The sequence below is a fragment of the Nomascus leucogenys genome, chromosome 13 (genome assembly GCF_006542625.1).
Source record: "Nomascus leucogenys isolate Asia chromosome 13, Asia_NLE_v1, whole genome shotgun sequence".
NCBI lineage: Eukaryota > Metazoa > Chordata > Mammalia > Primates > Hylobatidae > Nomascus > Nomascus leucogenys.
Genome location: NC_044393.1, coordinates 33,500,418 through 33,527,063, shown reverse-complemented (window position 1 = coordinate 33,527,063; position 26,646 = coordinate 33,500,418). Strand labels below are relative to the sequence as shown.

The window sequence follows — 26,646 nt, the reverse complement described above, 5'->3', positions numbered from 1 at the left end:
CAGTCAATATGTGCCTAAAATTGGTCGGACACACTGGCTCACGCCTGTAATCCCAGCACTTTGGGAAGCCAAGGTGGGTGGATCACTTGAGGTCAGGAATTCAAGACCAGCCTGGTCAACATGGTGAAACCCCGTCTCTATAAAAAATACAAAAATTAGCCAGGCGTGGTGGCGCGCACCTGTAGTCCCAGCTACTTAGGTGGCTGAGGCAGGAGAATCACTTGAACCTGGGAGGCAGGGGTTACAGTGAGCCAAGATCACACCACTGCACTCCAGCTGGGGCAACAGAGCAAGACTCTGTCTCAAAAAATAAATATATATATATATATATATGCCTAAAATTCATCAAGAAAACAGCAGGAAAAGCAAGTTATTTAAAAATATGGAGGAAAGTACCAGAAGAAATAGTTTAAGAAGTTGTAAGTGGTTGCTTTTGGCGAGCAAGGCTGATGTAGAGGAAAGCTGCTTGTTAGTACTGATATATATGGATATAAAAATATGTCCATGGTGGGCAGGCAGGAATCAGCAGGAGAGCGATGCAAGAAAACTTTCTGAGGTGATAATGCTTGATACCCTGATAGGGGTTTGGGGTACAGTATGCATTTGTCTAAATTCAGCAAATGGTACTTTTAAGATCTGTGCATTTCATTCCATGTAAATCTTACCTACAGAGGAACAAAACAAACAAATATTGAATTCTAGCTAATGGCATGCATACTAAAGTGACTTTAAGGGAAGTATACTGATATTTGCAACTTACTTTTAAAAGCTTTATTAAAAAATGAGTTGTATTAATGGATGGAGAGATGGGTAGATTCCTGATAGAGCAAATATAGTGAAATATTAACAAGTGTGCATTAGTAGGTGGGTATATGAATGTTCACTGTATAATTCTTTCAACTCTATGTTTGAAATTTTTCTTAATAAAATGTTGGAAGAAATATATGAGTGAATTATCTGAAAAATAATATTACCTTTATTTTTTTATTTTTATTCTACTTTAAGTTCTGAGATACATGTGCAGAATGTGCAGGCTTGTTACATAGGTATGTATGTGCCATGGTGGTTTGCTGTACCCATCAACCAATATTATCTTTTTAAAAACCTGGATAGGGTGTTCACTCCTTTTTTTTTTTTTTTTTTTTTTTTTTTTTTGAGAGGGAGTTTTGCTTTGTCACCCAGGCTAGAGGGCAGTGGTGCGATCTTGGCTCACTGCAACCTCCACCTCCAGGGTTCAAGCGAATCTCATGCCTCAGCCTCCCAAGTAGCCAGGATTATAGGTGTCCGCCACCATGCCTGGCTAATTTTTGTATTTTTAGTAGAGACGGGATTTCGCCACATTGTCCAGGCTGGTCTCAAACTCCTGGCCTCAAGTGATCAGCCCGCCTTGGCCTCCCAAAGTGCTGGGATTACAGGTGTGAGCCACCACACCCGGCCGGGTGTTCAGCCCACCCAGATGGACCAGCCTGGATGGACCAGCACAACTGTAAGCCCTCCTACATGCACATCTAATTGGCGGCCAGCTGCAGCCACACTCTCACCTACATCCTATGACCCTACCCTGGGGTCCTAGAGTCAAGGACCTATAGCCAAATTCCTCAGCCCTTTCCTGGTCCCCTGTACACAGGTTATCAGGTAAGATGGGGGGTGGGGGGTCTCCTTGAATGTTTCAGTAGCAGGAACAGAACTATTTAACCAAGGACAGGAACAGGCCTCTGCAGCTACACTCCATCCTCTGCCAAAAAGGTAAGCTGAGGTCCGTGGGGGGGCTGCCTTTCCCAGGGCCCATCCACCTTCATGATAGAAGTGAGCAGCCAGGTTGCCTGGTTCCCAAATCCACGTGTATATAATTAGCTGGTGGGAAATGGATCAGGGAGCAGATCTCATCTCTGCCTAATTAGGGGCTAGGCAGCTGGGGCCAGGCTGGCCTGGGGGAGCTGCTTCCAAGGGCTGGGCAGCCCCAGGAGACAGGGCAGCAGCTGCAGGCCCTCCGAGGGCTCACACTCCAACTGGAGGCAGAACAATAGAGGGGCTGTTTCCACAGATCCCAGAGGCTGCAGGGTTGGGGGAGGGAGGAGTGCAAAAGCCCCCCACCCTGCTCCCTCCACAGAGGCCTGCAGGGAAGGCAGGAGGCTCCAGAATCCTGGAACAGGGGGAGCCCTCCCAAGACCAAGCCATAACCATTGGAGAAGACTCAATCTGGCACCTTCCCCACTTCCAAGAATCCCTCCCTGCTCTCTCCCCAACAGACCCTCCCAATGGATTTATGGAAAGGCATTCTCTTTTCAGCTATCCCCTGGCCCAGCTCCTGGGAACAGCTCTGGTTTTAGGGCAGAAGTCCCTGAGTATATCTGCTTTACATTCTATGATTATTTATGTGCTGAATGTTTAGTTGTCCATTCTCTTCTCCAGACTAGGACAGGGGCCATGTCTGTCTTATCCACTGCTGGGCACCCAGTAGATGCTCAGTAATAAAGTGACCAGAAGAAAAGGCTGCCAAGATGAGGAAGAGTGGTGGGGTACATGTTGGGAGAACCAGGAATCCAGACTGTGATGTGTCTGGCAGGCAAGAGTGTGACCCCAGGCTGTCCTGCAGACCTGCTATGTGACAGTCTACAAGTCGCTATCCTTCCCTGAGCTCAACATCCCGCCCTGTCAATATATCTGGTCCTCAAAAGGCTACCTTGAGGATTCAAGCACTGAACCCTCCTTCAGAAACAAGGTGTCACCCACCAGTCCTGTGACCTGAACCTCAATTTCTTCACATGTAAAATGCAGCCAGCCCACCCACCTTCTTGGGTTACTCGGAGGCTGCCAGGTCACAGCAAGGGACAATGACTAGCCCTGAATTCTAGCAGTGTTGCCTAGGAAATCTAGTCTCTGACACCTCAAAGGGCACCACATCTGCAGATCCTGCCTGGATTCTCTCTCCTGACACCATCACTCCTTCAGCATGGGGACCCTGGAGGCCCAATTCCTGCATTGTCAAAACTGCTGGGCACCATGGGGGGTTGTGGGTAGGTCACCACCCTCCTCATGCTTGTCTCCCCACCTGTATCACGAGCTCCAGTGTCATGAGCTGGAACATCATCCTCTTCTAGAACCCAATTTTCCCTTCTTTCCCCAAACTGCCCAGGCCCATCCCAGGTCCCTGGGGGCTAGTTGTAGACAGGCAGACAGACAGAGAGATGGACAGCTGGGCTGACCTGGATGTTTGTCAACAGTCCAACGGAAATCTCCTCTTTATGCTTAAAATAAAACCTACATCAAACCTGTCACCAGGGCCCCCATTAGAGCTTCCTGTTTCTGAGTGCTGCAGCCAAGGCAGCCTGTGAAAGGAAGCGCCACCCACCCCCTCTCCACTCCCACCATGGGGCACCAGAGAGGCCACCCCCGCTTTCGCCCTTTGTAGGCCCAGCCCTAGCCCTAGCTGCTCCACTAGCCAAGGTGGGGTCTCCTAGTAGGTAACTGACCTGGAGGGACACTGGAAGAAGCTGAGGCCTTGAAGCCCAGTGCCAGCCCCTTCCTTCCCCTCTCCCCAGGTATTGGAATATAGCATGAAGGGCCCAGAATGCACCAGCGCCCCAACCCAAGGAGGACTGTGCCGCCTAACTCTCCCACTGAGGCCCAGAGGGAGACTGGCTTGTCCAAGATCACCAGGCAAGGCCACTCATTTTGTGCCGTCCACCCCAAGTCTCTCTTCCTCCAAAAACTCCCACTTCCCATCCTCACTCTCTGGTCTGTGTGACCTCAAGTTCAGGATTTGCCCTCTCCGAGCTTCCTGCCCCCTTGAGAACTGGGCAGGGCTTGGATGGAACACTCATGGTTGGGGAGAGTCTATGCACCCCATCGGCCTTTCCCCTGCAGGCTCCCTTCCTGGTGCAGGGGAAAGACCCCATTCCTACTCCCAGCTCCATTCCAGCTCACTCATGGCTGGATCTCAGTTTCCTCCTCGATGAGGCAGGCCTGCTAGCCTTCCAGGAGAGTTATGAGAACCCACCACGGGGACACGTCTCCAGCCAGGCCAGCCGCTATCATCATGCCCCACCACTAGATCTCGGAGTGAACAATTACTGTTTTGATGGCCCCACCCCAAGACTTCTCTCACCCCTTCTCTTGTGAACACAGAAGAGTCTGAAGGCCCAGCCCTTGAGAAACAAGCATTTGTGTTTATTGACCAAGGAGAGGGAAGTCAAAGCAATGCAGACTCCTAACCAGTCCCTCCTATAGTCTGCCCACCTAGGCCAGCTGCCAAGGACTAGGAAGAGCAGTGGATAGGCCCCTCCCCACTGCCCTGACCCCAGGGTGAGTTCTGCTGGGTAAGGAAGAGGAAGTCAGCAAAGGACAGAGGCCAAGGAAGGAAGGAGGAAACAGAGCCGCTTGGGAGACAGGATTGAGGAGATCCCTTGGCCCCTCACTCTCAGTGGGGAGGGCAAAGCATCCCAAATGCAGCCCCACAAGAGGAACTAAGCAGGAGTACACTCATGTCAAAAACTTTGTATTGGGGGAGGCGGGAGGGGGTTCTCAGGTGTCCAAAGTCAAGAGCAAAACCCTCGGAGAGTCAGTCCTTGCCCAAGAATGCTGGTCCAGTCTCTAAGCCTTTGCCTCCATACCAAGTTCACACCAGGGTGGAGCCTCTGACATGGCCATCCAGAGAATGGATGCAAGAGAGGTCCAGGGACCACTTGCCTCTGTAAGATCTGTCCTGTGGCGAATTCCAGGCCCAGTGGTGCCTAGCCTTCAGCTGCTGGGCTCTCCCGTGCCTGCCTTAACCCATACAGCCACTTGATCACGCGGGCATTGCGCTCCACCACCGACACGCCATAGGGAACGCGCTCCCGGGCCCGCTCCTCAATAGTAACCGAGCTGCGGCGGGAGCAGCCCCCTTCAGAGCTGCCCGGCCCAGCACTGGGCCCTGCCAGGGACACGATATCCGAGCTGGCCCGTGCCAGGTGGGCCACACCCAACCCTCTTGCCTCCTCCGGGTCCAGGCCGCAGAAGTTAAAAAAGCGCTCAAGGTCAGCGGCTGCCCTAGAAAAGCGCTCGCTCACGTCCGACTTAGAGCGTTGCAAACCCGGCGGCCGGGCTGGGCTGGAGGCGGCGGCAGGGCCCGGTGATGGGCAGGGACGGGCAGGCGAGGCAGGCAGGGGGCGGACGTCCACTCGGCGGACCGCAGAGGTACTGGGCGGCGGTCGTGGAGGGGTGGCTGGGGGAGGATGGCCGGCTCCCTCTGCCCGTCCAGGGGTACGGCTGGCCTCGGCAGGGGACACGGGACTATCACACAAGTTGATGAGGCTGCTGAGGATGTCCAGGTCCAGCTGGGGCCGTCGGCAGGGGCCAGGCAGGGCTCGGCGGCTGGGCGTGAGCACTGTGCGGCGAGTCTCAGGGCTAAAGAGTGGCTGTTTGGACAGCAGGGGCTGCACAGGTTCCTGGCGGGTGTTGGCCACATGCAGGCTCTTGACGTACTTGGCCTTGTCGGCCTCCAGGCGCTCCACAGCACTCGGTTTCCGGACTCCACCATCTGCCGGCCTCCGTAGCAGGTAGCCAGGGACCTTGGTCCGCAGGCGGCAAGGTAGGGCGGGGGCAGACGGGGCTCCAGGGCTCAGCGTGTCCACAGGCATGGCTGCTGCATATCCCGAGGGCTTTAGTCTGAGGAGACTGGAGAAATGAGGAGCCAGAGATCCGGGCAGAAAGTAGGCAGCTGGACACCGGCAACTGCTGCAGTGAAGGAGAGAAAAAAAAGAAAAGCCGAGCGCGCTCAGACAAAGAGGCTCAGCCACCGCTGAGAGAGGATAAGACGCCTTCCCTATTATAAGGTAGAGACCACGCCCCTCCATAAGGAGCCAATCAGCAGGCACAAGGCAACAGCTGCGGGGCCTCAGGCCCCACCCACACCCCCTCCCTCCTGCCCCGGGGGAACCAGGCCCAGCTGAGGCCAAGAGAGGAAAAAGGGTGCTAGAGAAGAAAGACCTGGGCAACCTGAGCAGAAAAGACAGGGCAAGGCACGCGCTAAAGGGAGCAAGGGAGGCTCCAGGCTCTGTGCTAAGCACCAGTCAACTCAACCTCAGGTCCTCTCAACAGCCCCATTTTTTGGATGGAGAAACTGAAGCCCAGAGAGGCAACCAACTTGCTCAAGTTAACCCAGCGAGTAGGTGGCTCTGCCCCTTACCACCAAAAAGGAAGATGCTGGCATAGGGGTGTAGGGTTAAATGACCAAGAAAAAGTGCTCCAGCCCACACCCCACCTGGACTCCCCACAGGGAGCCTGGTACCACCTCTACCCCTCACCCATCCAGGCAGGAAGCTGCCCTGTGCCATCCACCCGCCTAGACATGCCAGGCCCCAGGCAAAGGGCAGAGCTTATAGGGAAGGAGCAAAGAAAATCTCCACCCCTGCCCCAGTGGAGTCCAGACAACTTCCTGTATGGAACTGGATGGCCCACGGTGATCCACAAATGCCTGTCACGTGGAAACGTCAGCCCTGAGCTATGCTGTGCTGAGAGAAGCTGGAAATGTCCAAAATCACACAGCCCTGCATGGAGGCATCCGGCAGACCCTCGATCTGCCTGCAGCCATGGAATGGGCACTCACCTGGGAGGAGGGCATACACCTGGATGCACAAGTGTCTACGTGGTCACCCAAGTGTCAGGGCCTGATGCCCCAGACATCAAGCCAACCCTGACCCTGTTTCCAAGGAAGGGCCAAGCCCACAGAGTTACCCCACAAGGCCCCTTGGAGATGGGACAGAAGAAAACCCATACACCAAGTCCCAAACATTCTCATCTGTAAAATGGAGGGGGCAGGTACTTAATCTGGGTGCTTCCCAAGAAGGCTTGCAGTTCAAGCCATGTAGACCTGTGCTGTCCAGCTCAATAGCCAGCAGCCACATGTGGCTATTCAACCTTAACTTTAAATTTAAATGAAATAAAAACATAAAATTCAGTTCCTGAGCCACACGAGTGGTATTTCAAGTTCTCAATAGCCACATGTGGCCAGTTGCCACTGTATTTGGCAGCACAGAGTAGAGCATTTCCATCCATGGTAGGAAGCTACATTGGACAGCCCTACCTAGACATCCAAAAATCCAGAAGGGAGCGAGTCTGGATTGGGGTGGGAAGGCAGGGATCTCTGCTGGGTGCCATCCTCCCTATAACCTCCCACAAGCCTGTGGGTCGTTGTGCAGATGGAGAAACTGAGAGTCAGAGAAGTGACTTTTCCAGGTCCCAGAATAGATAACTAAGGCACTGATTTCAATACCACATCCTGTTTCTCCCTGGCGCTCCTGACCCCCTCCCGGCACTATTCCTTTTCTCCTTATCACCTGCACAAGTACTCTATTTGTGTATGGTTATTTTACTCTGTTGTCCCCATCCCCCTAAAATATCAGCTCCATGAGGGCAGGGGTGTGTGTGTGTGGGAGGGGGGTTGGCTATTTTGTTCACTATACCCCAGTTTCAAGATATTGCCCTAGACACATACTAAGGCAGAATATTCAATAAAAATTTATTGAACTGAAATATTTATGAGAGCCAGATGTGAACTGGGTGATCAGGGATGAACTAGAGACATCTAGGTACCCTGCCTGCTGCAGGCATATGGGTCCAAGGTGGTAGGTGTATTGTTCCAGGAAGCTGGAAATCCAGGAGTACATAAAAACTCTAGATTCTTAACTGTCAGTATATTCAATAATAATGATTAAAACATTGCATATGCAGCAAACAAAATATGTCTGCAAACATATCTGTCCCCTCCTCCTCCATCTGGCCCCCAACCACCAGCTGGAGACCTCTGCAGCAGCCATAAGTTGGGAATAGATCCTTGGGTGCTGCTCCCAAGGCAGAAGAGATGGAGTGGATGGGAAAGGAAGCCTGGCTCCACCAGGGCCGAACCCAGGAGACCTCAGGTGGGAAGGACCTGACAGGAAAGGAGCATAGTAGAGGCAGCCAAACTCTGCCCCACCCCCAGGCCGCCACCTCCCAAACCAGTCCAACCCGTCCGCAGTGGCAGTTCCCTTGCGGGCACCATCCGGATAAAGAGGGAGAAGGAGGTCAGACGGGCGGAGCCCGGGCAGAAGTCCCGTGCACGACCCCGATCGGGTCCCCAGCCCCTCTGGCCCGATCTGCTGGCCCTGGGGTCCCCTCTGGCAGGGCCGGGACAGATGCGAGAGCCAACCCCGGGATTGGAGCCGCGGGCCCGCCGGCCTTCGGCTCGCCCACCCGCCCGCTGCGCGCCTTGCGCAAGCAGCTTCGCCTCTTTACAGACTCGGTTACCTTATCCGTGAAATGAGGTTAAAAATAGACCTTCCTGAGCCTCCAGGTCACGATAAGGATGGAGAGATCAAACAGGTCGAGGGCTTTCCTCAGCATCTGGCAAAAAGGCGGAGCCACGAACCAGGCTCCTGGTCATTAAGAAGATTTTGACTAACCAAGTCCACAGACCACCCCCACGCAGGGGTCTCTAAGCAAGCCCCACGAGGGTCTTTCCCAGCCCACACCGCGGACAAAGCAGGCCCGAGACAGAGGCTGATCAGTGAGCTGACCTCAACAGCCCCATGTCACGGGTGGGCAAAACGGGGGTGCAGCGGCTCCTGCCAGGTGAAGCCAGGGTCCCAAGTCCCCAAGCGGGACTCAATGTCCCCTCTGAGGCCTCCTCTCACCGCCCAATGCCCCACCCACGGATTCAAATGCCTCCCATGAATGCCCCCAACCGCCGGCCCTTCTGGTTTGCATCCCGGGGGCACGCATCCCCACCTGGGCCCCTCCCCACCAGCTCCCAAGCGTCAGCCTCCAGAGGCCGCGGGGCAGGGTTGGGGGAAACTCAGATCCCCAGTCTGACTTTTGCTCTCCCTCAATTCCGGAAAAGCTTGAGGACTCCCGGTGGCGGGGGATGGGGGGACGGCTAGCAGGGCGCTGTGTGACCCTTGCCACTCGCTGCCCCTCTGAGTCCGAGTTGGCCTGGCTCTCAAATGAGAGAGAGGGCGGCACGATCCCCGCGGTCCTCTTGAAGCCGAAAGGTAGATCCCCGCCCCGTTCCCGCCGTCCTGGGGTGGAGGGGTGCTCGGGCCGACCCCTACCCCGGCTGGGCGCCCCCCGACCCCCGCCCCGGTGCGCACTTACCTGGCTGCGCCCGCGCCGCTGGCCTGCGCTCCTCCGGCCCGGCCCACCTGGGGCTCCGGCAACCTGAGTTTGCGCAACTTCCGGCGGCCGCGGGCAAGTGAACCCGCTGGTCCAGGTATTACCCGAAAAGGGTACGGAAAGCCAGGCAGGGGCCGGAACCCGAGCTCCAGCCGCTGGCAGCTGGCCTGGCTCAGGAACTGGGTCCGACCCACTCCAGGACCACCCAGGGAATTTCTTCCGGGAGCCGAGACCCGCCCACCGCACACCTGGCGCGCGGAGTCTCCGTGGCTCTGGCAGGCAAGCGCACCCATCTTAGAGATGGACAAACTGAGCCCCCCTCCCTGACACTCAGAACGACCGCCAGGTAATGTTCACTGTGCCAGGCACGGGAAAGTGTTTTTCTTGGTATCGGGTAACCCATTTTAATCTTCCCAACAATCACTATCTGGTGAGTTCTATTGTTACCCCATTTGACTAATGGTAAACTGAGGCTGGGAGAGGCTGTTACTAGCCCAAAATCACTTTGGGGAGTCCAGCCTGCACACTTTCCCTCCAGACCAAGCCTTAACGCCACCACTTTCTAGTTGTGTGTCCCTGACCAGGCTGCGGGACCCTCCTGGTGCTCCATTCTGTCACGTGTAGAGTCCATCCCTCTGGAACAGGCTGAGCCTGAGGATGCCTTAGCCACCTTGTGAAAACTGTTAACGTCGGTAACAACAGCCGTCATAGTAACAACAATAACTAGAATTTTTGGGTGCCAGGCACCATACTCATTTAAATCCCCAGAGCCCCCTCATTTAATCCCATGAGACTGCAGCCCTGCAGGAAGGAATTCCTGGAGGGAGGTAACTGTCACCTCTTCCAGCCCAAGTCCTATAACTCACTGCAGGTAGGAACATTTGATAGGCCATTTTTTCACGGCAATCCTGAGGCCCAGAGAAGGAGCTGTCCCCCAGGCCTCAGCCTCAGCCCTCTGCCCTGCTCAGGCTGAAGAGGCTCCTGTTCCATGTCTGTGCCTGTGGGAGCTGGGCCAGGACTAGGGTATAGGGCATGAGGAGGCCAGCAGTGATTCACATCAGCTTTCCTTCCCCCTCAGCACTGCAGCCTCCTCCAGTCCCTGACTTTCCAGGGGATGGGGCAACAAGTCCATCATCCTCCAAATGGCCTGCTGAGCCCTGCCCAGCCCTCCACTGAGGCAGAAATGGGGGATGGGGAGGGAAGGCTTCTTCAGGCACTAATAGTAGTAACAGCAAAGCAACAATAATGATTTTCATAATAGCAAAGAAAAGAACAGTCCTTCATTTCCAGCCCCAGCCCCGGACCCTACAGCTGCCAAGATGCTGATGCCTAAGAAGAACCGGATTGCCATTTATGAACTCCTTTTTAAGGAGGGAGTCATGGTGGCCAAGAAGGATGTCCACATGCCTAAGCACCCGGAGCTGGCAGACAAGAATATGCCCAACCTTCATATCACGAAGGCCATGCAGTCTCTCAAGTCCTGAGGCTACGTGAAGGAACAGTTTGCCTGGAGACATTTCTACTGGTACCTTACCAATGAGGGTATCCAGTATCTCCGTGATTACCTTCATCTGCCCCCAGAGATTGTTCCTGCCACCCTACATCTGCCCCCCGAGATTGTTCCTGCCACCCTACACCACAGCCGACCAGAGAGTGGCAGGCCTCGGCCTCAAGGTCTGGAGGGTAAGCAACCTGCAAGACTCACAAGAGGGGAAGCCGACAGAGATACCTACAGACAGTGTTCTGTGCCCCCTGGTGCCGACAAGAAAGCCGAGGCTGGGGCTGGGTCAGCAACCGAATTCCAGTTTAGCGGCAGATGTGGTCGTGGACGTGGTCAGCCACCTCAGTAAAATTGGAGAGGATTATTTCACACTGAATAAACTTCCAGCCAAAAAAGAAAAGAACAAATCTCATCTGAGCACTTTCTTTGTACCAGACACTGTTCTAAGCTCTTTACAAAATGTTAACTAATTTAATCCTCACACCTACCCTGTGAGGGCTACTATTATCATGCCCATTTTCAGATGAGAAAACTGAGGCTCCAAGAGGTAAGGCCACTTGCCCAAAATTACACAGCTGATTAATGGTAGAGCCAGGATTGGAACCCAGGCTCACGTCTGGGGAGGGGAGGTGGAAGAGACAGTGTTTTCAGTGTTGGGCTTTGGCCACTCATCAGATGTGCCCCCCAAGGAACTCCCGAAGAATCTACTGCCTCGTCGGCTGGACCCCAGAGGGAGAAACCACCTTAGGAAGCACTCCCTGGTTATGGTTCTGAGTCTCGGTTTCCTCTGCTGTAAAATGGGGGCAATAATGGCAATGTTTTCCCAGCAGAAATAAAGTCTCATTACTGCTGTGTTTAAACCCTCCTGTGGCTCCCTTACAATAAAATCCAAGCTCCCTGCAGTGAGCCGAGATTGAGCCACTGCACTCCAGCCTGGGCAACAGAGCGAGACTCTGTCTCAAAAAAAAAAAAGAAAAATCCAAGCCCCCCACTTGGCCCTCAGGCCTTCCAGGACTCAGTCCTTGTCCAAATCTCCCATCTTATCTCCATCCTCTTTCCTGCCCTGGCCACAAAGCCCTCCCTGCTGTTCCTGAACACAAGGTCTTTCCTGCCTCAGGGCTTTTGCACCAGCTGTTCTCTGTCTGGAACCTCTTCCCTCACCCCCTTCAGATCTCACTTCAAATGTCATCTCCTCCAAGAGACCCCCTCAGCAATTTCACCCATTTTATTCCCTTCTGAGCACTCATTACATCCTGTCATTTTAGATGCTTTTTATCTAGGATAGGAAATATAACTCGTTTCCTATCTCTCCCACTGGACCATGAGCTCCATCACACCCTTCCAGTTTTCTTCCTTCAGGGACCAAACACAGGAGGAAATACCATTGAACAACTGGCTGTTCTGGACCTAGGCCACCTCAAAGGCCAAGGCCACTCATCAAGAGGTATGTATTAAATGTATAAAGCTTTTTCTTATATCAGTAAGAAAGAGAGAAGAAAGAAAGGAGAGAAAGTTAAACATATCTGTCAAGAATAACACAAAAGTGATGTTGTGTCCTTCTTAGTACATGGTATCAGGAGGCTTCTTTTTTCTTTTTTTAGAGATGAGGTCTCATTGTGTTGCCCAGGTTGGAGTGCACTCCATAGCTCACTGCAGCCTCAGATAGATGGGCTCAAGCAATCCTGCCACCTCAGCCTCCTGAGTGGCTGGGACTATAGGTACATTACCACACCCACTCATAACAACAGTTTGTCTTAATCTTAGTGATCAGCCAATTCCTTGGTTAAGGCAGTATCTGCCAAATTTCTCCACTGTACAAAGGGAAAGTTATTTTCCCTTTGTAATTAATAAATATACTGTGAGAAGAAAAAAAAAGGCCAGGGTCCCTAAGCACCAAGCCTCCTCCCCAAACCCTGACCCCCTGCTCCTGGCCTTTCCAGACCTGTCCTACTCTTCCTCCAATTTCAAGTCTCCCCCATTCAAGCTGGGCTCTGACCACTTCTACCCAAGTCCTGTTCTTTCTCCAAAGCCACTATATACAAACCTCTGCACACACTGGTTCTGCTGCCTGCAGTGGTCTTTGCCACTTCATTCCCCTGGCCGTATCTGTAAGGTATAGCATGGACTCCAGAACCCATTCAAATCCCAGCTCCACCGATGATTAGCTATGAGACCTTGGATAAAATACTCAACTTCTCCATATCTCATTTTCCCTAACTGCAAAACAGGACTCACAACAGTGCCTCCCTCTCTGCATGAGGTCCATGCATGACAAATGCCACCAAAGTATGGGCTATGATAACTATTCAACCAAATAGATCATCCAGTGCCCAGCTCCTGAAGGAGGCCTTCATCAGCCCAGAGTGCTGATCCACTATTCTCAGAGGTTACAAATCTAAGAGAAGCACAGGTAATGATTAAGAATGCAGAGTCATGGCAGGGTGCGGTGGCTCATGCCTGTAATCCCAGCAGTTTGGGAGGCCGAGGCAGGTGGATCACAAAGTCAGGAGTTCAAGACCAGAATGGCCAAGATGGTGAAACCCTGTCTCTACTAAAAATACAAAAATTAGCCCAGCATGGTGGCAGGGGCCTGTAATCCCAGCTACTTAGGAGGCTGAAGCAGGAGAATCACCTGAACCCAGGACACAGAGGTTGCAGTGAGCCGAGATGGCGCCACTGCACTCCAGCCTGGGCGACAGAGTAAAATTCTGTCCCAAAAAAAAAAAAAAAGAATACAGAGTCACTTGAATAGACCTTTCTCCAAAAATATACAAATGGCCAATAGGCACAGGAAAAGATGCTCAACACCATTAGTCATTAGGGAAATGTAAATTAAAACCACAAAGAGATACCACATCACACCACTGAAGATGGCCATTATCAAGAATAAATACAAACAGAAAATAACAAGTATTGGTGAAGATGTTGAGAAATTAGCACTTTGTGCACTGCTCATGGACACATAAAACGGTGCAGTCACTGTGAAACGCAGTAAAGTAGTTCCTCAAAAAATTAAACAGAATTACCATAGGATCACCCAGCAATTCCACTTCTGGGTGTATACCCAAAACAATTAAAAACAGGAACTCAAACATATTTGTACATCCATGCTCAAAGCAGCATTAGTCACAACAGACAAAAGCAATCCAAGTGTCCATCAAGGAATGAATGGATAAACAGAATGTGGCATATACATAGAATATTAGAATACTATTCCGCCTTAAAAAGGAAATTCTAACACATACAACAACATGAGTGAAACTTAAAGGCATTATGCTAAGTGAAATAAGCCAGACACAACAAGACAAATACTGTATGATTCCATTTATAATACCTAGAGGTACCCAAAGTAGTCAAATTCACTCAAACAGAAAGTAGAATGGTGATTGCCAGGCACTGGGGGGAGAGGCAATGGGGAACTGTTTATTGGGTATGGAGTTTCAGTTTGGGAAGATGAAAACATTCTGAAGATGGATGGTGGTGATGGTTACACAACAGCGTGAATGTACTTAATGCCACTGAACTGTATACTTAAAAGTGGTTATAATGGTAAATTTTATTTTATATACATTTTAATTCACTCACCGCCCCACCCACCCCCCCCAAAAATGTAAAATTTAGAGCCAGACTCTCTGGGTTCAAATTCCACCTCTAGGTTATCTTATGCAAATTATTAAACCTCTCTTGTGCTCAGTTTCCCCTCTGCAAAATGGAAATAAGAACAGCAGTAATTACCTTATATCACAGAGTTGAGGGAATTAAATGAGTTCATACTTGTAAAGTACTTAGAACACAGTAAATGCTCAAGAGGTGTTAGTGATTTTTATTCTTTGGTGAGGGGGTGGGAGGTGTGGTTTCCAACGGTTATAATTTTCATGACATTCTACACCCAACCCGCCCCCTTCCTCCCACCTGCTTCTTTCTTTCCCTTCAGCAGAAGCCTGGCCTAGATTTGGGGAGGCCCTTGCCTGCCCCAGAGGAGATCAGGAAGGCTCCAGGCAGTGGCAAGGGGCCAGCCAGCAGGGCAGCCCCAGCTCAATTTCAGCCCAGCTGTCCAGGTCAGGGACACCCAGCTAGGCCGCCTCCAGAGCCACACCAGGCCCTGAGCTATTTCTGGAGGCCTCCCAGACGCTGGTGCCCTGGCCTGCCCAGGAGTCAGCCTTGCTCAGGGTGGCCTTGCACTAACATTAGGAAGGGAGAAGGGAGTAGGCTGTGGAATGGGTGTGGATGTGGACATCTAGGCCCACTGATACCAAGTTGATCTTCTAGGCCTAGATCTGCACTTGAGGTTGCAAAATGGGGACGAAGAATTTTGCAGTGGGGGCGGAATGAAAGATTAACACAAGCAAGGTCTTGGGGAAGGGCCTGGCAAGCAGGATTAGAAAGGTGAGGGGGAGGCAGATCCAAAGCCAAGCCCACTTCCTATCCTAGACTGCCCTCTGCCCAGGCCTGAGTGCACCATCATGACTTCTTAGCTCAGCCCAGAGACTGAAGAAACTTACTCAATGTCACAGAGCAAGTCAAGGACAGGGCAGTGGTTTCATGATTTATAAATATACATATATATACACATATATGTACATATATACACATATACATATATATAAATATATGTGTGTGTGTGTGTATATATATATATATACATAGAGAGAGAGGGAGAGAGAGAGAGAGATGGGAGGACTGCACTTCATGAAGGCTGTGTGAGTTAACCTCCTGCCTGCAGAACACACAAATGGTCCATGAACGTTAGTTTCAGTTATCTTGATTACTGAGGTTTTGGGCATCCCTAAATTTTGCACTGGTGGTGAGGACCTCAATTGCCTCAGCCCCTGCCTTGCATCACAGTGGAAGATGATAAATTTGCTAATAAGTAAAATATATAGGACATAAGGTGGAGTAAATGCTATTGAGAAAAACAAAACATGCAAGAACCAGAACAGGGTTTATGAAGTCAATAAATAATATTTGTTGAAAGAATAAAGGAAAGGCTTGTTTTCTTTCTGAGTCCTCGGAGATCCTGTCCCCCAAAGCCAGGGGGAGGCTCCAGAGGAGAGAGGACATGTAACTCCCTTATGAAGAGATTCAAGACTCTTAAAATGCATGATTCTGTGTGTCAAGGATTCTAAGATTGAAGCCAGAGGGACTAGGAGCTAACCACTGCATTGTCTGACTGTGACTTCAAAAAGGGGCTTAACTTCTTAGAACCTCGGTTTCCCCACCTACAAAAGGAGACTGACAACAGCAACCTAGGGGGCAGGGGGTGTCCCCAGGAGACAGAGCAGGGTCTGGCCTAGGTCAGATGCTCCACCTGGGGGGATTCCGGCCCCACTCCTAATTTCAAAGTCTCTGGTGAATAGTGGCTTTGGTATAGGGACTGGCTCTATTCCCTTCCCCAAACTGGGGATGATTCCCAAGAGGCCAGCAGCGACTCTGGGGGCTGGAGAATCTGCTGCCCCTGCATCCAGCCCAGAAATGTCAGTCCCGTCCGATCCCCAAAGAGTGGTCGTCTGTTCAGAGCCCCGTAGACAGAAGGGCGCCAAATGAGCCGAGTCCAACCCTGGACTGCGGAGAAGGAAAGACAGACGCCCAAAAGGGGTATCCCGAGGACAGCGTGGGGCGCGGGGATATGTGATCCAGCCAGGGGTCTATAGGCCGTGTCCCTGCCGACAAAACGCTGGGAAAATGACCACCAGTTGCCCGTCTGGGCCTCTCAAGGCAAGTCTAGATGTGACTAGACTAGGGGCTGCGAGGTGGAGCAGAAAGACTTGAACTGGATTCTCCGCCAGAGCTCGCCCGGCCGGGACACTTGCCTCTCTGAGCCTCAGAGTCCTCATCTGTGAAATGACACGCAGGTACGACGCGGGGAGAAAACAGACAGCAGACGCTCGGGGAACGGAGACCCCTAGACCCGGGGTCGCACCCCGAACCACCCGCGCCCTCACCTGGAGCCCGCGCTAGGCGTGTCCCAGCTCCTCTCGCGCAGTCTTTGGAGAGGCTGACAGCTCGGACCCGGGCCGGTAGTGGCCGCTCCCAACGACGCCCAGCAGGCCCCAGCCCCGCGTGGGCACCTTTGGGGTCCCCTTTGGAGCTGCCCTTCGCAGTCGAACTGAGCGGGTGGCCCTGACTGTCGAAGGCCCCCACCGCAGGGAAAGTCCCTGGGGCGCCGTGGAAAGGGAAGTGAGCACGCCGCCCCCCTTCACACCAGAATGGTTCGCCCCGGACTTCCTGATTGGTTCCTCGCTTCCGTTCGAACGGCGCGCCGCCGGGGTTGCCAGGCGACCGCTTAGCTTCTGCCGCCCCAAAGAGCGGTGCTGCTCAGCAGCTCCGCCCCCTCCTCCCAGCCGGCCCCACCTTCTTCCTGCCTCCGCTTCAGCCCTGGCGCCTGGTTCTTTCCCTTCCTCCTCCTCCGTCCCGCTTCCAGCTGGGACTTCCTCTAGGACCCCAGCTGGAAGAGCTCCAGTTAGAGGACCCTGGCTGGTTCCTAGTCCTGACTTTGATGCTAACTCCCTATCTGACCCGGTGCAAGCCCCTTCCTTTCTCTGTTCTCCTAACTGCATGATGATGAGTGAGTTAATTTTAAAATGTGCATACCCAGCAGTCCCGAAATTTACAAAGGAAATGACCAAAGATATGAGCAAAGATTAATATTGCTCAGTCTTATTCATCACAGCAAAATAATGGAAACAACTTCAATGCCTCTTGAAAGGGATTGGTTATATAATTCCATCCTGTGGAAGAGCTAACTTAATTGAGCTTTTTACATGCCAGCTAGCTTTACAGAACAACTCTTGTCAAGACATAACCCTCTAAAAGTACTTTTAATTATTAACACTTTCTTTATTTCTTTTTCTTTTTCTTTCTTTTTTTTTTTTTTTTTTTTTTTGAGATGAAGTCTCACTCTGTCTCTCAGGCTGGAGTGCAGTGGCAGGATCTCAGCTCACAGCAGCCTCAATCTCCTGGGATCAAGCAGTCTTCCCACCTCAGCCTCCCGAGTAGCTGGGACTACAGGTGTGCACCACCACACCCAGTATTTTCTGTATATTTTGTAGAGACGGGGTTTTGCCATGTTGCCCAGACTGGTCTTAAACTCCTGAGCTCTAGCAATTCTACCAACTCAGCCTCCCAAAGTACTAGGATTACAGGCATGAGCCACGCCACCTAGCCTAATTATTCCCACTTTCTGATGAGGAATATTATGCAGCCATTAAAAGTGAAGTAGCCACCAGGAGCAGTGGCTCACGCCTGTAATCCCAGCACTTTGGGAGGCTGAGGCGATCAGATCACCTGAAGTCAGGAGTTCAAGACCAGCCTGGCCAACTTGTTGAAACCTCGTCTCTACTAAAAATACAAAAATTAGCCAGGCATGGTGCCACATGCCTGTAATCCCAGCTACTCGGGAGGCTGAGGCAGGAGAATAGATCAAACCTGGGATGTGGGGGATGCAGTGAGCTGAGATCATGCCACTGCACCCCAACCTGGGCAACAGATCACCTCAAAAAAATAAAAATAAGAGTGAAGTAGCTAAAAGACATTTAAAGATAGGGGGAAATGCTAAGTATTAAACATTGGTTTATTTATGTTTTTTAGAGAAAGGGTCTAGCTCTGTCGCCCAGGGTGGAGTGCAGTGGCGCAATCACAGCTCACTGTATCCTAGATTGAAGCAATCCTCACACCTCAGCCTCCAGAGTAACTAGGACTACAGGCCCACATCACCATGTCAAGCTACGGGTCTTGCTATGTTGCCCCAGGCCAGTCTAGAATTCCTGGCCTCAAGTGATCCTCCTGCTTTGGCCTCCTGAGTTGCTAGGATTATAGGCATGAGCTAATGCACCCCTCCCAAATTTTTTTGAAGTACAGTATGCTTCAAAACACTATGTACAGCATAAATATGTATTAAATATATATGTATATGTGTATAATCATCTATAATCACAGCAGTTAATTTCTTCTTTGTGTTTTTGTGATTTTTCCAAATTTCCAATACTTGAACAGGTCAAAAAAGTATATTTTTAGGGGGATTAGAACGAATTAACTCTAAGGGACTTAAAGGTAAGGAAATTTTATAGCAGTCAGTCTGAATTGCTCAATTTGGAACCAGCTTCTCTGTTTTATTCCAGCTGGTGTCTTTTATTCTTTGTTTGGATTGCCAATAATTGAGAACTTACTGCGTAAACCCCTGGGTGTGCAGGGGAGGGAGCTAATAATATATCAATAGCTAATAATGATTGTACACTCTGGCATGGACACTAACCAAATCAGAGCCAACCACTGTCATAAACAGGGAGTCTGCTGTATCTGTGAGGACCAGCTAAATATCAAATCTGGCCCTGTGCCCTCTGCTACATTGTGTTAGGGCTTTATACACATCATCTCATTGGACTTCATGACTATCTAAGGTGAGAGATCCTGCTATTATTCCCATTATATAGATGAGAAAACTAAGGTCGGTCTGGATCCAGAGTGAATTCTCTGATCCACTCTGTTACATTCCCTTGTAAACATGTGAGAACTGTTTGGGAGTAACAGTGAGGAAAGACAAGGAGGATCCTGTGATCCTGTAAGACACAAGAGAAAATTGAGCAGGTGGCTTCAGCCTAGGGAGACTTCTTCTTTTTTTTTTTTTTTTGAGACAGAGTTTCACTCTTATCACCCAGGCTGGAATGCAATGGCACGATCTCAGCTCCCTGCAACCTCTGCCTCCCGAGTTCAAGTGATTCTCCTGTCTTAGCCTCCTGAGTAGCTGGGATTACAGGTGCCTGCCACCATACCCGCTAATTTTTTGTATTTTTAGTAGAAACAGGGTTTCAGTATATTGGTCAGGCTGGTCTCAAACTCCTGACCTCAGGTGATCCACCCACCTTGGCCTCCCAAAGTGCTGGGATTACAGGTGTGAGCCACCGCGTCCGGCCCTAGGGAGACCAGTTTAAGAAAAAATTACATATGAAATTAAGTAATAAAGTGAAGATTTGGTTAGAAAGAGACAAGAAACCACAATAAGGTGGCTCATGCCTGTAATCCCACCACTTTGGGAGGTTGAGGTGGAAGGATTTCCTGAGCCCAGGGGCTTCAGACCAGCCTGGGCAACAAAGCGAGACCCCCAGCTCTACAAAAAATTTTAAAAAGAAATTAGCTGGCCAGGCACAGCGGCTCATACCTGTAATCCTAGCACTTTGGGAGGCCGAGGCTGGTGGATCACCTGAGCTCAGGAGTTTCAGACCAATCTAGACAACATGGCAGAACCTCATCTCTACTAAAAATACAAAAAATTAGCTGGACGTGGTAGTGGGCACCTGTAGTCCCAGCTACTTGGGAGGCTCAGGCAGGAGAATCACTTGAATCTGGGAGGCAGAGGTTGCAATGAGTCAAGATTGCGCCACTACACTCCAAGCTGGACGACAGTGAGACTCCGTCTCAAAAAAAAAAAAAAAGGAAAAAAGAAATTAGTCAGGCATGGTGGCACGTGCCTATAGTCCCAGCTACTCAGGAGGCTGAGAGGGAGGATTGCTTGAGACCAGGAGGTTGAGGCTGCAGTAAGCCGTGATTTCACCACTGCATTCCAGCCTAGGCGACAGAGCAAGACCCTGTCTCAAAAAAAAAAAAAAACAGACAAATTGCACAAACATTACAAAACCCAGAAAAATAACATTCTTTTTATTAACTACCTGTCTCACAAACACATCTGTAATACTTTCCATAAACTAGCTGCTGGCTCCATGTATACATTCAAACCTCTCCTTCACATTCTTGTGGAATTGAGTGTTGTAGGACCATTCATATGTCTCGAGATATAACCTCTGATCCTGAATCTTTATGTCACAACAAGTTGAGTCGGCTCAGTATGCTCGGTATGGATATTACTGGAAGCTATTTCAATACCAGGTCAGTTAATAATAATTTTTCACAAAAGTGACTGGAAACAATATAAATATATCCCACTAAACCCAAAGTAAATGTTCAGGTCCTTTTAGCAAGATGCCCAAACTGCTCACACCAACCCCAACATCATCTGATGCAAAGGGAAGTTGGAATGAAAGGAGATAGTGGTTTTAACAGAATGAGGTTAAGATGCCTTATGTTGGTAAATTTTACAGAAGCACATGGCCATGTGAACACATCACTAGGGTGCTTCCCGGACCTCAACTTCCCTGTTATTAACTGGGAATGACAACAATGGTGTTGACCAAACTCTTCTCTGAGATATGTAACTTTAATCAGGGGTTGGGAGATATTTGAGATGCCTGGATAAAGGCCCTGTTCACTGACCCTTGCATCTTCAAGTTTGCCTCTGCCATGCACGCCCCAGAGCTTAAAATGAGACAAAACAAAAACTGAGAGGCCCATTCCTAGATTGAGAAAGTGAGGCAGAGGGCAGAAGGAACTTTGTCAGGATCCCAGATTAGGCCATGTAAAGAGAGATCATCTGGGCACACTCAGATTCTAGAACTGTGGGCATAAGACCACCCAGTCCTTCCCCTCCCCCACCATGGGGAGTGGTGGTGAGAGAGAAGAAAAAGGTGGATAAACTGTCATTAACTACACCCAGATCAGAGAGAACTGGGCCGTCCGTATGGCCTTATCCTGACCCAGCACGGCACGTGAGTGATGATAACATCTCGCCCTGTTGACAGGCCTATGGCTGGTTCCATGTGTGGGTTTTGCCTCCTTCAGAACGTTGACCTTAGCAGTGTTTTTGCCACTCAGCTTGAAACCAAGATGAAATCAGCCCCAGATGTCAGCTTTCTGTCTCCTGTGCACCTGTGGCTCTGTTTTCTTTAGTTTCATTTAATTTAAACGGTGTTCTCTCTCTACGTGTTTACTTGCACCTGAACTTTTCTGGATTCATCCACCAGAAACTGGTCCCAGTGATGGCTACTTGTGCTGACTGAGGGGAAAGGGGTGGAGGAAAGACTTTTATGAAATATTTTTGGCCGGGCACGGTGGCTCACACCTGTAAACCCAGCGCTTTGGGAGGCCAAGGCGGGTGGATCACCTGAAGTCAGGAGGTCAAAACCAGCCTGGCCAACATGGTGAAACCCCATCTCTACTAATAATACAAAAATTAGCAGGGTGTGGTGGTGGGTGCCTGTAATCCCAGCTACTTGGGAGGCTGAGGCAGGAGAATCACCTAAACCCAGGAGGCGGAGGTTTCAGCGAGCCAAGATTGCACCGTTGCACTCCAGCCTGGGCGACAAGAGCGAAACTCCATCTCCAAAAAAAAAAAAGAAAATATTTTTATGCCTTTTGGATTTTGTACCTTCTAAAGGTATTAGCTATTTTTTTAAAGTAACATTTTAAAGGCATTCTATGAGAGAACAAAATAAGGTAGTGAAGTAAAAGAAAACGCATCGCAAAATATGTCCTTCCAAACACTGCATGAGAAGGTAAATTGAGATGTTGCTACTGAAGGAGAATATAGTTACATTTATTTATTTTTTTAATTTTTTTGAGACAAGGCCTCTGTTGCCCAGGCTGGAGTGCGGTGGTGCAAACACAGCTCACTACAACCTCGACTTCCCAGGCTCAGGTGATGCTCCCACCTCAGCCTCCCCTGTAGCTGGGACTACAGGTGTCTGCCCCCATGTCCAGCTGCTTTTTCTGTAGAGAAAGGGTTTTGCCATGTTTCCCAGGCTGGTCTGAAACTCCTTGACTCAAGCAATCTGACCATCTCGCCTCCCAAAGTGCTGGGATTACAGGCATGAGCCACCATGGCCAGCTATAGTCACAATTCTTTTTTTTTCTTTTTGAGACGGAGTTCACTCTTGTTGCCCAGGCTGCAGTGCAATGGCGCCCTCTCAGCTCACCACAACCTCCGCCTCCCGGGTTCAAGCAATTCTCCTGCCTCAGCCTCCCAGTTAGCTGGGATTACACGCATGCACTACCATGCCCAGCTAATTTGGTATTTTTAGTAGAGACAGGGTTTCTCCATGTTGGTCAGGCTGGTCTCCAACTCCCAACCTCAGGTGATCCGCCTGCCTCGGCCTCCCAACGTGCTAGGATTACAGGCGTGAGCCACCATGCCCGGCCCAGTCACAATTCTTTGAAAAAATTAAATGCTGTATCAATGGACTTGTACTCTGATCCAGCAACTGTGAATTTAGAAATTGACCCTAAGCAAATAATTAAGCTGATTCAGAAGGACTTAATTAGAAGAATATTTACTATGGCATTGCTACTTTTTTTTTTTTTTAAGATAGTCTCACTCTGTCGCCCAGGCTGGAGTGCAGTGGCACAAACATGGCTCACTGCAGCCTCAACCTCCCGGGTTCAAGTGATTCTCATGCCTCAGCCTCCTAAGTAGCTAGGATTACAGGCGCGCACCACCACACCTGGCCAATTTTTGTATTTTTAGTAGAGACGGGGTTTCACCATGTTAGCCAGGCTGGTCTCAAACTCCTGACCTCAGGTGATCCACCCACCTCGGCCTCCCAAAGTGCTGGGATTACAGGCATGAGCCACTGAGCCCAGCCTGGCATTGCTATTAATGGCAAAAAAAAAAAAGGAAAAGAAAAGAAAAGAAAACCACCACAAGCTAACTAGCTGGCTACAGGGCAACAGGAATGGTGAATGGGACAATAAGACTCTTTCAGGGCCTCTCATGAGGTGTCATCTGAAGGCTGGACAAGGGTAGTTAACACTAACATGACTGGCAAGTTGGTACAGATGTCGCCTGGGGGCCTCAGTCCCTCCCCAAATGGCCTACTCCACAGGACTTCTTGAGTAACCTCAGGACATGGCAGCTGGCTTCCCTCAGAACTAGCAATCCCAGAGATCACGGTGGGGGTTGTGATGGCTATTATGGCCTAGCTTTAGAAGTAACCTACTGTCACATCTGTCATATGCTATTGGCCAAGCATGTGGGATGTGAGATGTATTGGTGTGGCCATCCTGGGGAGACGCACTCTGCCACCCCAGGATATTCCAGTGTGTAGTAGCCAGGGTTGAGGACCATGGAGCCTGCAAGCTTCATAAACAAGGAAACAGAGCAGGTAGGAACAATGCATCAGCCAGGGGGAACGTTTGGGGTCACAAGCAAATTCTTTTATCTTTCTAAGCTTCAGCTTCCTCACCTGTAAAATGGGAGTTAACCGTGCTGTATTAGTTCGTTTTCACGCTGCTGATAAAAACATACCTGAGACCGGGCAATTTACAAATGAAAGAAGTTGAATGGACTTCCACAAGGCTGTGGAGCCTCACAATCATCACCGAAGGCAAGGAGGAGCAAGTCACATCTTATGTGGATGGCGGCAGGCAAAAAAGAGAGCCTGTGCAGGGAAACTCCAATTTTTATAACCATCAGATCTCGTGAGACTCATTTTCACCATCGCAAGAACAGCGCAGGAAAGACCTGCCCCCATAGTTCAATCACACCCTACCGGGCTCCTCCCACAACACAAGGGAATTAAAGCAGTTACAAATCAAGATGAGATTTGGGTGGGGACACAGCCAAACCATATCACATGCCTACTTTCCAGGCTTGTGAGAGGCACCCTGGATGACCCTCGGCACCCTGTGGCTGTTGTTTCTGCTGCTATTTTGGGGGGTTTGTTTGATCAGTATGAGCTCATGAGGCTGTGTGTTCCAAGGTATCACTGTCTGTCCAAACCCGCTAAGGGCTCTCCAGTATGCTCTGAATTCCATGGCCTTTGGTTGCTGACCCTGGTCAACCTCATCCATTATCACCCTCCCACTCAGCCCACCAGCCAAGGGCCCTGGTCTGCTTCTCAAATGCACCAAACTACCTTGGGCCTCAGGGCCTTTGTGCTTGCTGTTCCCTCTGCTTGGGTTTCTCTTCCCCCAGACGGTCATACAGCTCTCCCTTACCTCCTTCCACACTTCCTTTGCATCTTTGTTCAAATGTCATCTCCTCTGGGAGATCCCTCCCCACTTCCCCCACGGTTCCTATGGTCTCTCTGCACAGTGTTCCAGCTTCCAGACACGTGGTGTCCCGTGCTTGCATGTTGGCTGTCTCCTCCACCAACTGTGAGTGCCCAGAAGGCAGCATCCACACTTCTCTTGCCCACTTATCCTGCAGTGAGAGATTCGCCATGCCTATCTCCACATTACAGTCTCTGAGAAGTACTAGAGTGGAAACTTCTTTCTCTTTGCTTATACCACATTTCCCAAACACATTTAACCCTGGAGCCCTATGTCCACACAACACTTAGGAAACGGTCCGTAGAAATACTGAAAACATGGCCAGACATGGTGGCTCATGCCTGTAATCCCAGTACTTTGGGAGGCCAAAGCAGGCAGATCATTTGAGGTCAGGAGTTTGACACCAGCCTGGCCAACGTGGTGAAACCCTGTCTCTACTAAAAATACAAAAGAAAAAAAAAATGAGCTGGGCGTGGTGGCAGGTGACTGTAATCCCAGCTACTCAGGAGGCTGAGGTAGGAGAATTACTTGAACCTAGAAGGCAGAGATTGCAGTGAGCTGAGATCGTGCCACTGCACTCTAGCCTGGATGACAGAGTGAGACCCTGTCTAAAAAAAAAAAAAAAGAAAGAAAAGAAATCATGAAAACACCGTCTCCAGAGGGTGGGTCACCAGGATGTGATGAGGGACACTTCTTTCTCTGCCAGTGCCCCCCTTGAAAGCACAGAGTGTTTCCCCTGGGACACAGGGACTGCCCTCAGTATCCAGTTCCCCACAGCCCATGCCTCTCAAACCACCATCACTGCCTGCAGGTCACACCTTCAGAAAGAATAGGGCCCAGCTTCTTATGGGAGCATTCCAGGTTTGAGGACATGCCCCACTGGCTCAGCCACACTGTGGGCCCATCTTTAATGGGAACGATAATTTCCCCTACGATGTAAGATGTCACATCAAGTCTCTGAGATGATGCTGGCAAAGCTTTTAGCACAGAGCCTGCCCAGAGCATGGTTCTATAAACAGGCATTATGCTAATGATGATATCAGAGGGCATGAGTCTGCTCCAGCTGCCAAAACAATATACCAGAGACTATGTAGCTCAAACAGCACACATCTATTCCTCACAGCTCTGGAGCCTAGAGTTACCAGATGGAGGTGCCAGCTGATTCAGTCCCTGGTGAAGGCTGTCTTCTTGGCCTGTGGCTGGCCACCTTCTCCTATGTCCTCACATGGCTTTTCCTTGGTGCATGGAACTAGGGAGGGTTAGAGAGTTGGTGAGAGAGAGAGAGAGAAATCCTTCTTGCTCTTCCTTGTTTGTTTGTTTTTGAGATGGAGTCTCTTGCTCTGTAACTCAGGCTGGAGTGCAGTGGTGCGATCTCGGCTCACTGCAACCGCCTCCCAGGTTCAAGCAATTCTCCTGCCTCAGCCTCCTGAGTAGCTGGAATTACAAGCATGTGCCACCACGCCCAGCTAATTTTTGTATTTTTTGTAGAGACAGGGTTTCACCATGTTGGCCATGGCTGGTCTTGAACTCCTGACCTCAAGTGATCCTCCTGCCTCAGCCTCCCAAAGTGCTGGGATTACAGGCATGAGCCACCATGCCTGGCCTTCTATTTGCTAATTTGTTTAACAGAGAGGAAGCCTCAGACTTGGGGCTAAACTGGCATTTTTCTTTGTTTTCTTCTCTAAAATTTGTCTTTTTGAGGTGGTTTATACATAAAATAAAACTCACCAACTTTAAATGTACACTTTGGTGATTTTTGGCAAATGTATACAATCTGTAACCACCACCATCATCAAAAAACCGTTTGGATCACCCTAAAAAGTTTCTGCACCCCTTGATATTGTCAGCTCCCTCTCCCCAACCCTGGCAACCAGCGGTCTGTTTTCTTTCTCTCTAGTTTTGCCGTTTTCTAGACAATCATATAAATGTAACCTTTTGTGTCTGACTTTTTTCACTTGAGGCTAGACTAGAATAACATTGTTTTATTTCCATTTCATTATTTTTTCCTATTGTGTTTCTACTTGTGGCAAATGAAACTGGTTTTCCATTGACAGAGCTGGTATAAAATTTCTTTTTAAATTAAATATATTTAGGTGAAGGAGAGTAAGTTCACTTAAGAAATAGTAAGTGGAGATGGC

General features: G+C 50.2%; 2 protein-coding genes across 3 annotated transcripts; one reads left to right on the top strand and one right to left on the bottom strand.

Annotated features, from left to right (window-relative positions):
• Positions 1 to 4,147: 4,147 nt before the first annotated feature.
• FAM110A (family with sequence similarity 110 member A) lies at positions 4,148 to 16,808 on the bottom strand. Of its 2 annotated transcripts, none has more exons than XM_030826550.1 (2): positions 16,576 to 16,808; positions 4,148 to 5,718 (listed from the first exon to the last, which is right to left on the bottom strand). In XM_030826550.1, exon 2 carries the CDS (start codon positions 5,619 to 5,621, stop codon positions 4,734 to 4,736), a length of 888 nt encoding a protein of 295 aa, XP_030682410.1. In that variant the 5' UTR covers positions 5,622 to 5,718; positions 16,576 to 16,808; the 3' UTR covers positions 4,148 to 4,733. The 2 variants fall into 2 exon arrangements, with proteins under 2 accessions (XP_030682410.1, XP_012367180.2); XM_012511726.2 differs by lacking the exon at positions 16,576 to 16,808 and adding an exon at positions 9,115 to 9,150.
• On the top strand, positions 10,452 to 10,982 carry LOC100600311 (putative 40S ribosomal protein S10-like). Its single transcript, XM_012511727.1, is given in 1 exon segment — positions 10,452 to 10,982. A coding segment is annotated over 1 exon segment (531 nt).
• Positions 16,809 to 26,646: the final 9,838 nt, after the last annotated feature.

Bases quoted from the DNA above. Each gene is read 5' to 3' on its own strand.
- FAM110A (XM_030826550.1), bottom strand. From the start codon at position 5,621: ATGCCTGTGGACACGCTGAGCCCTGGAGCCCCGTCTGCCCCCGCCCTA.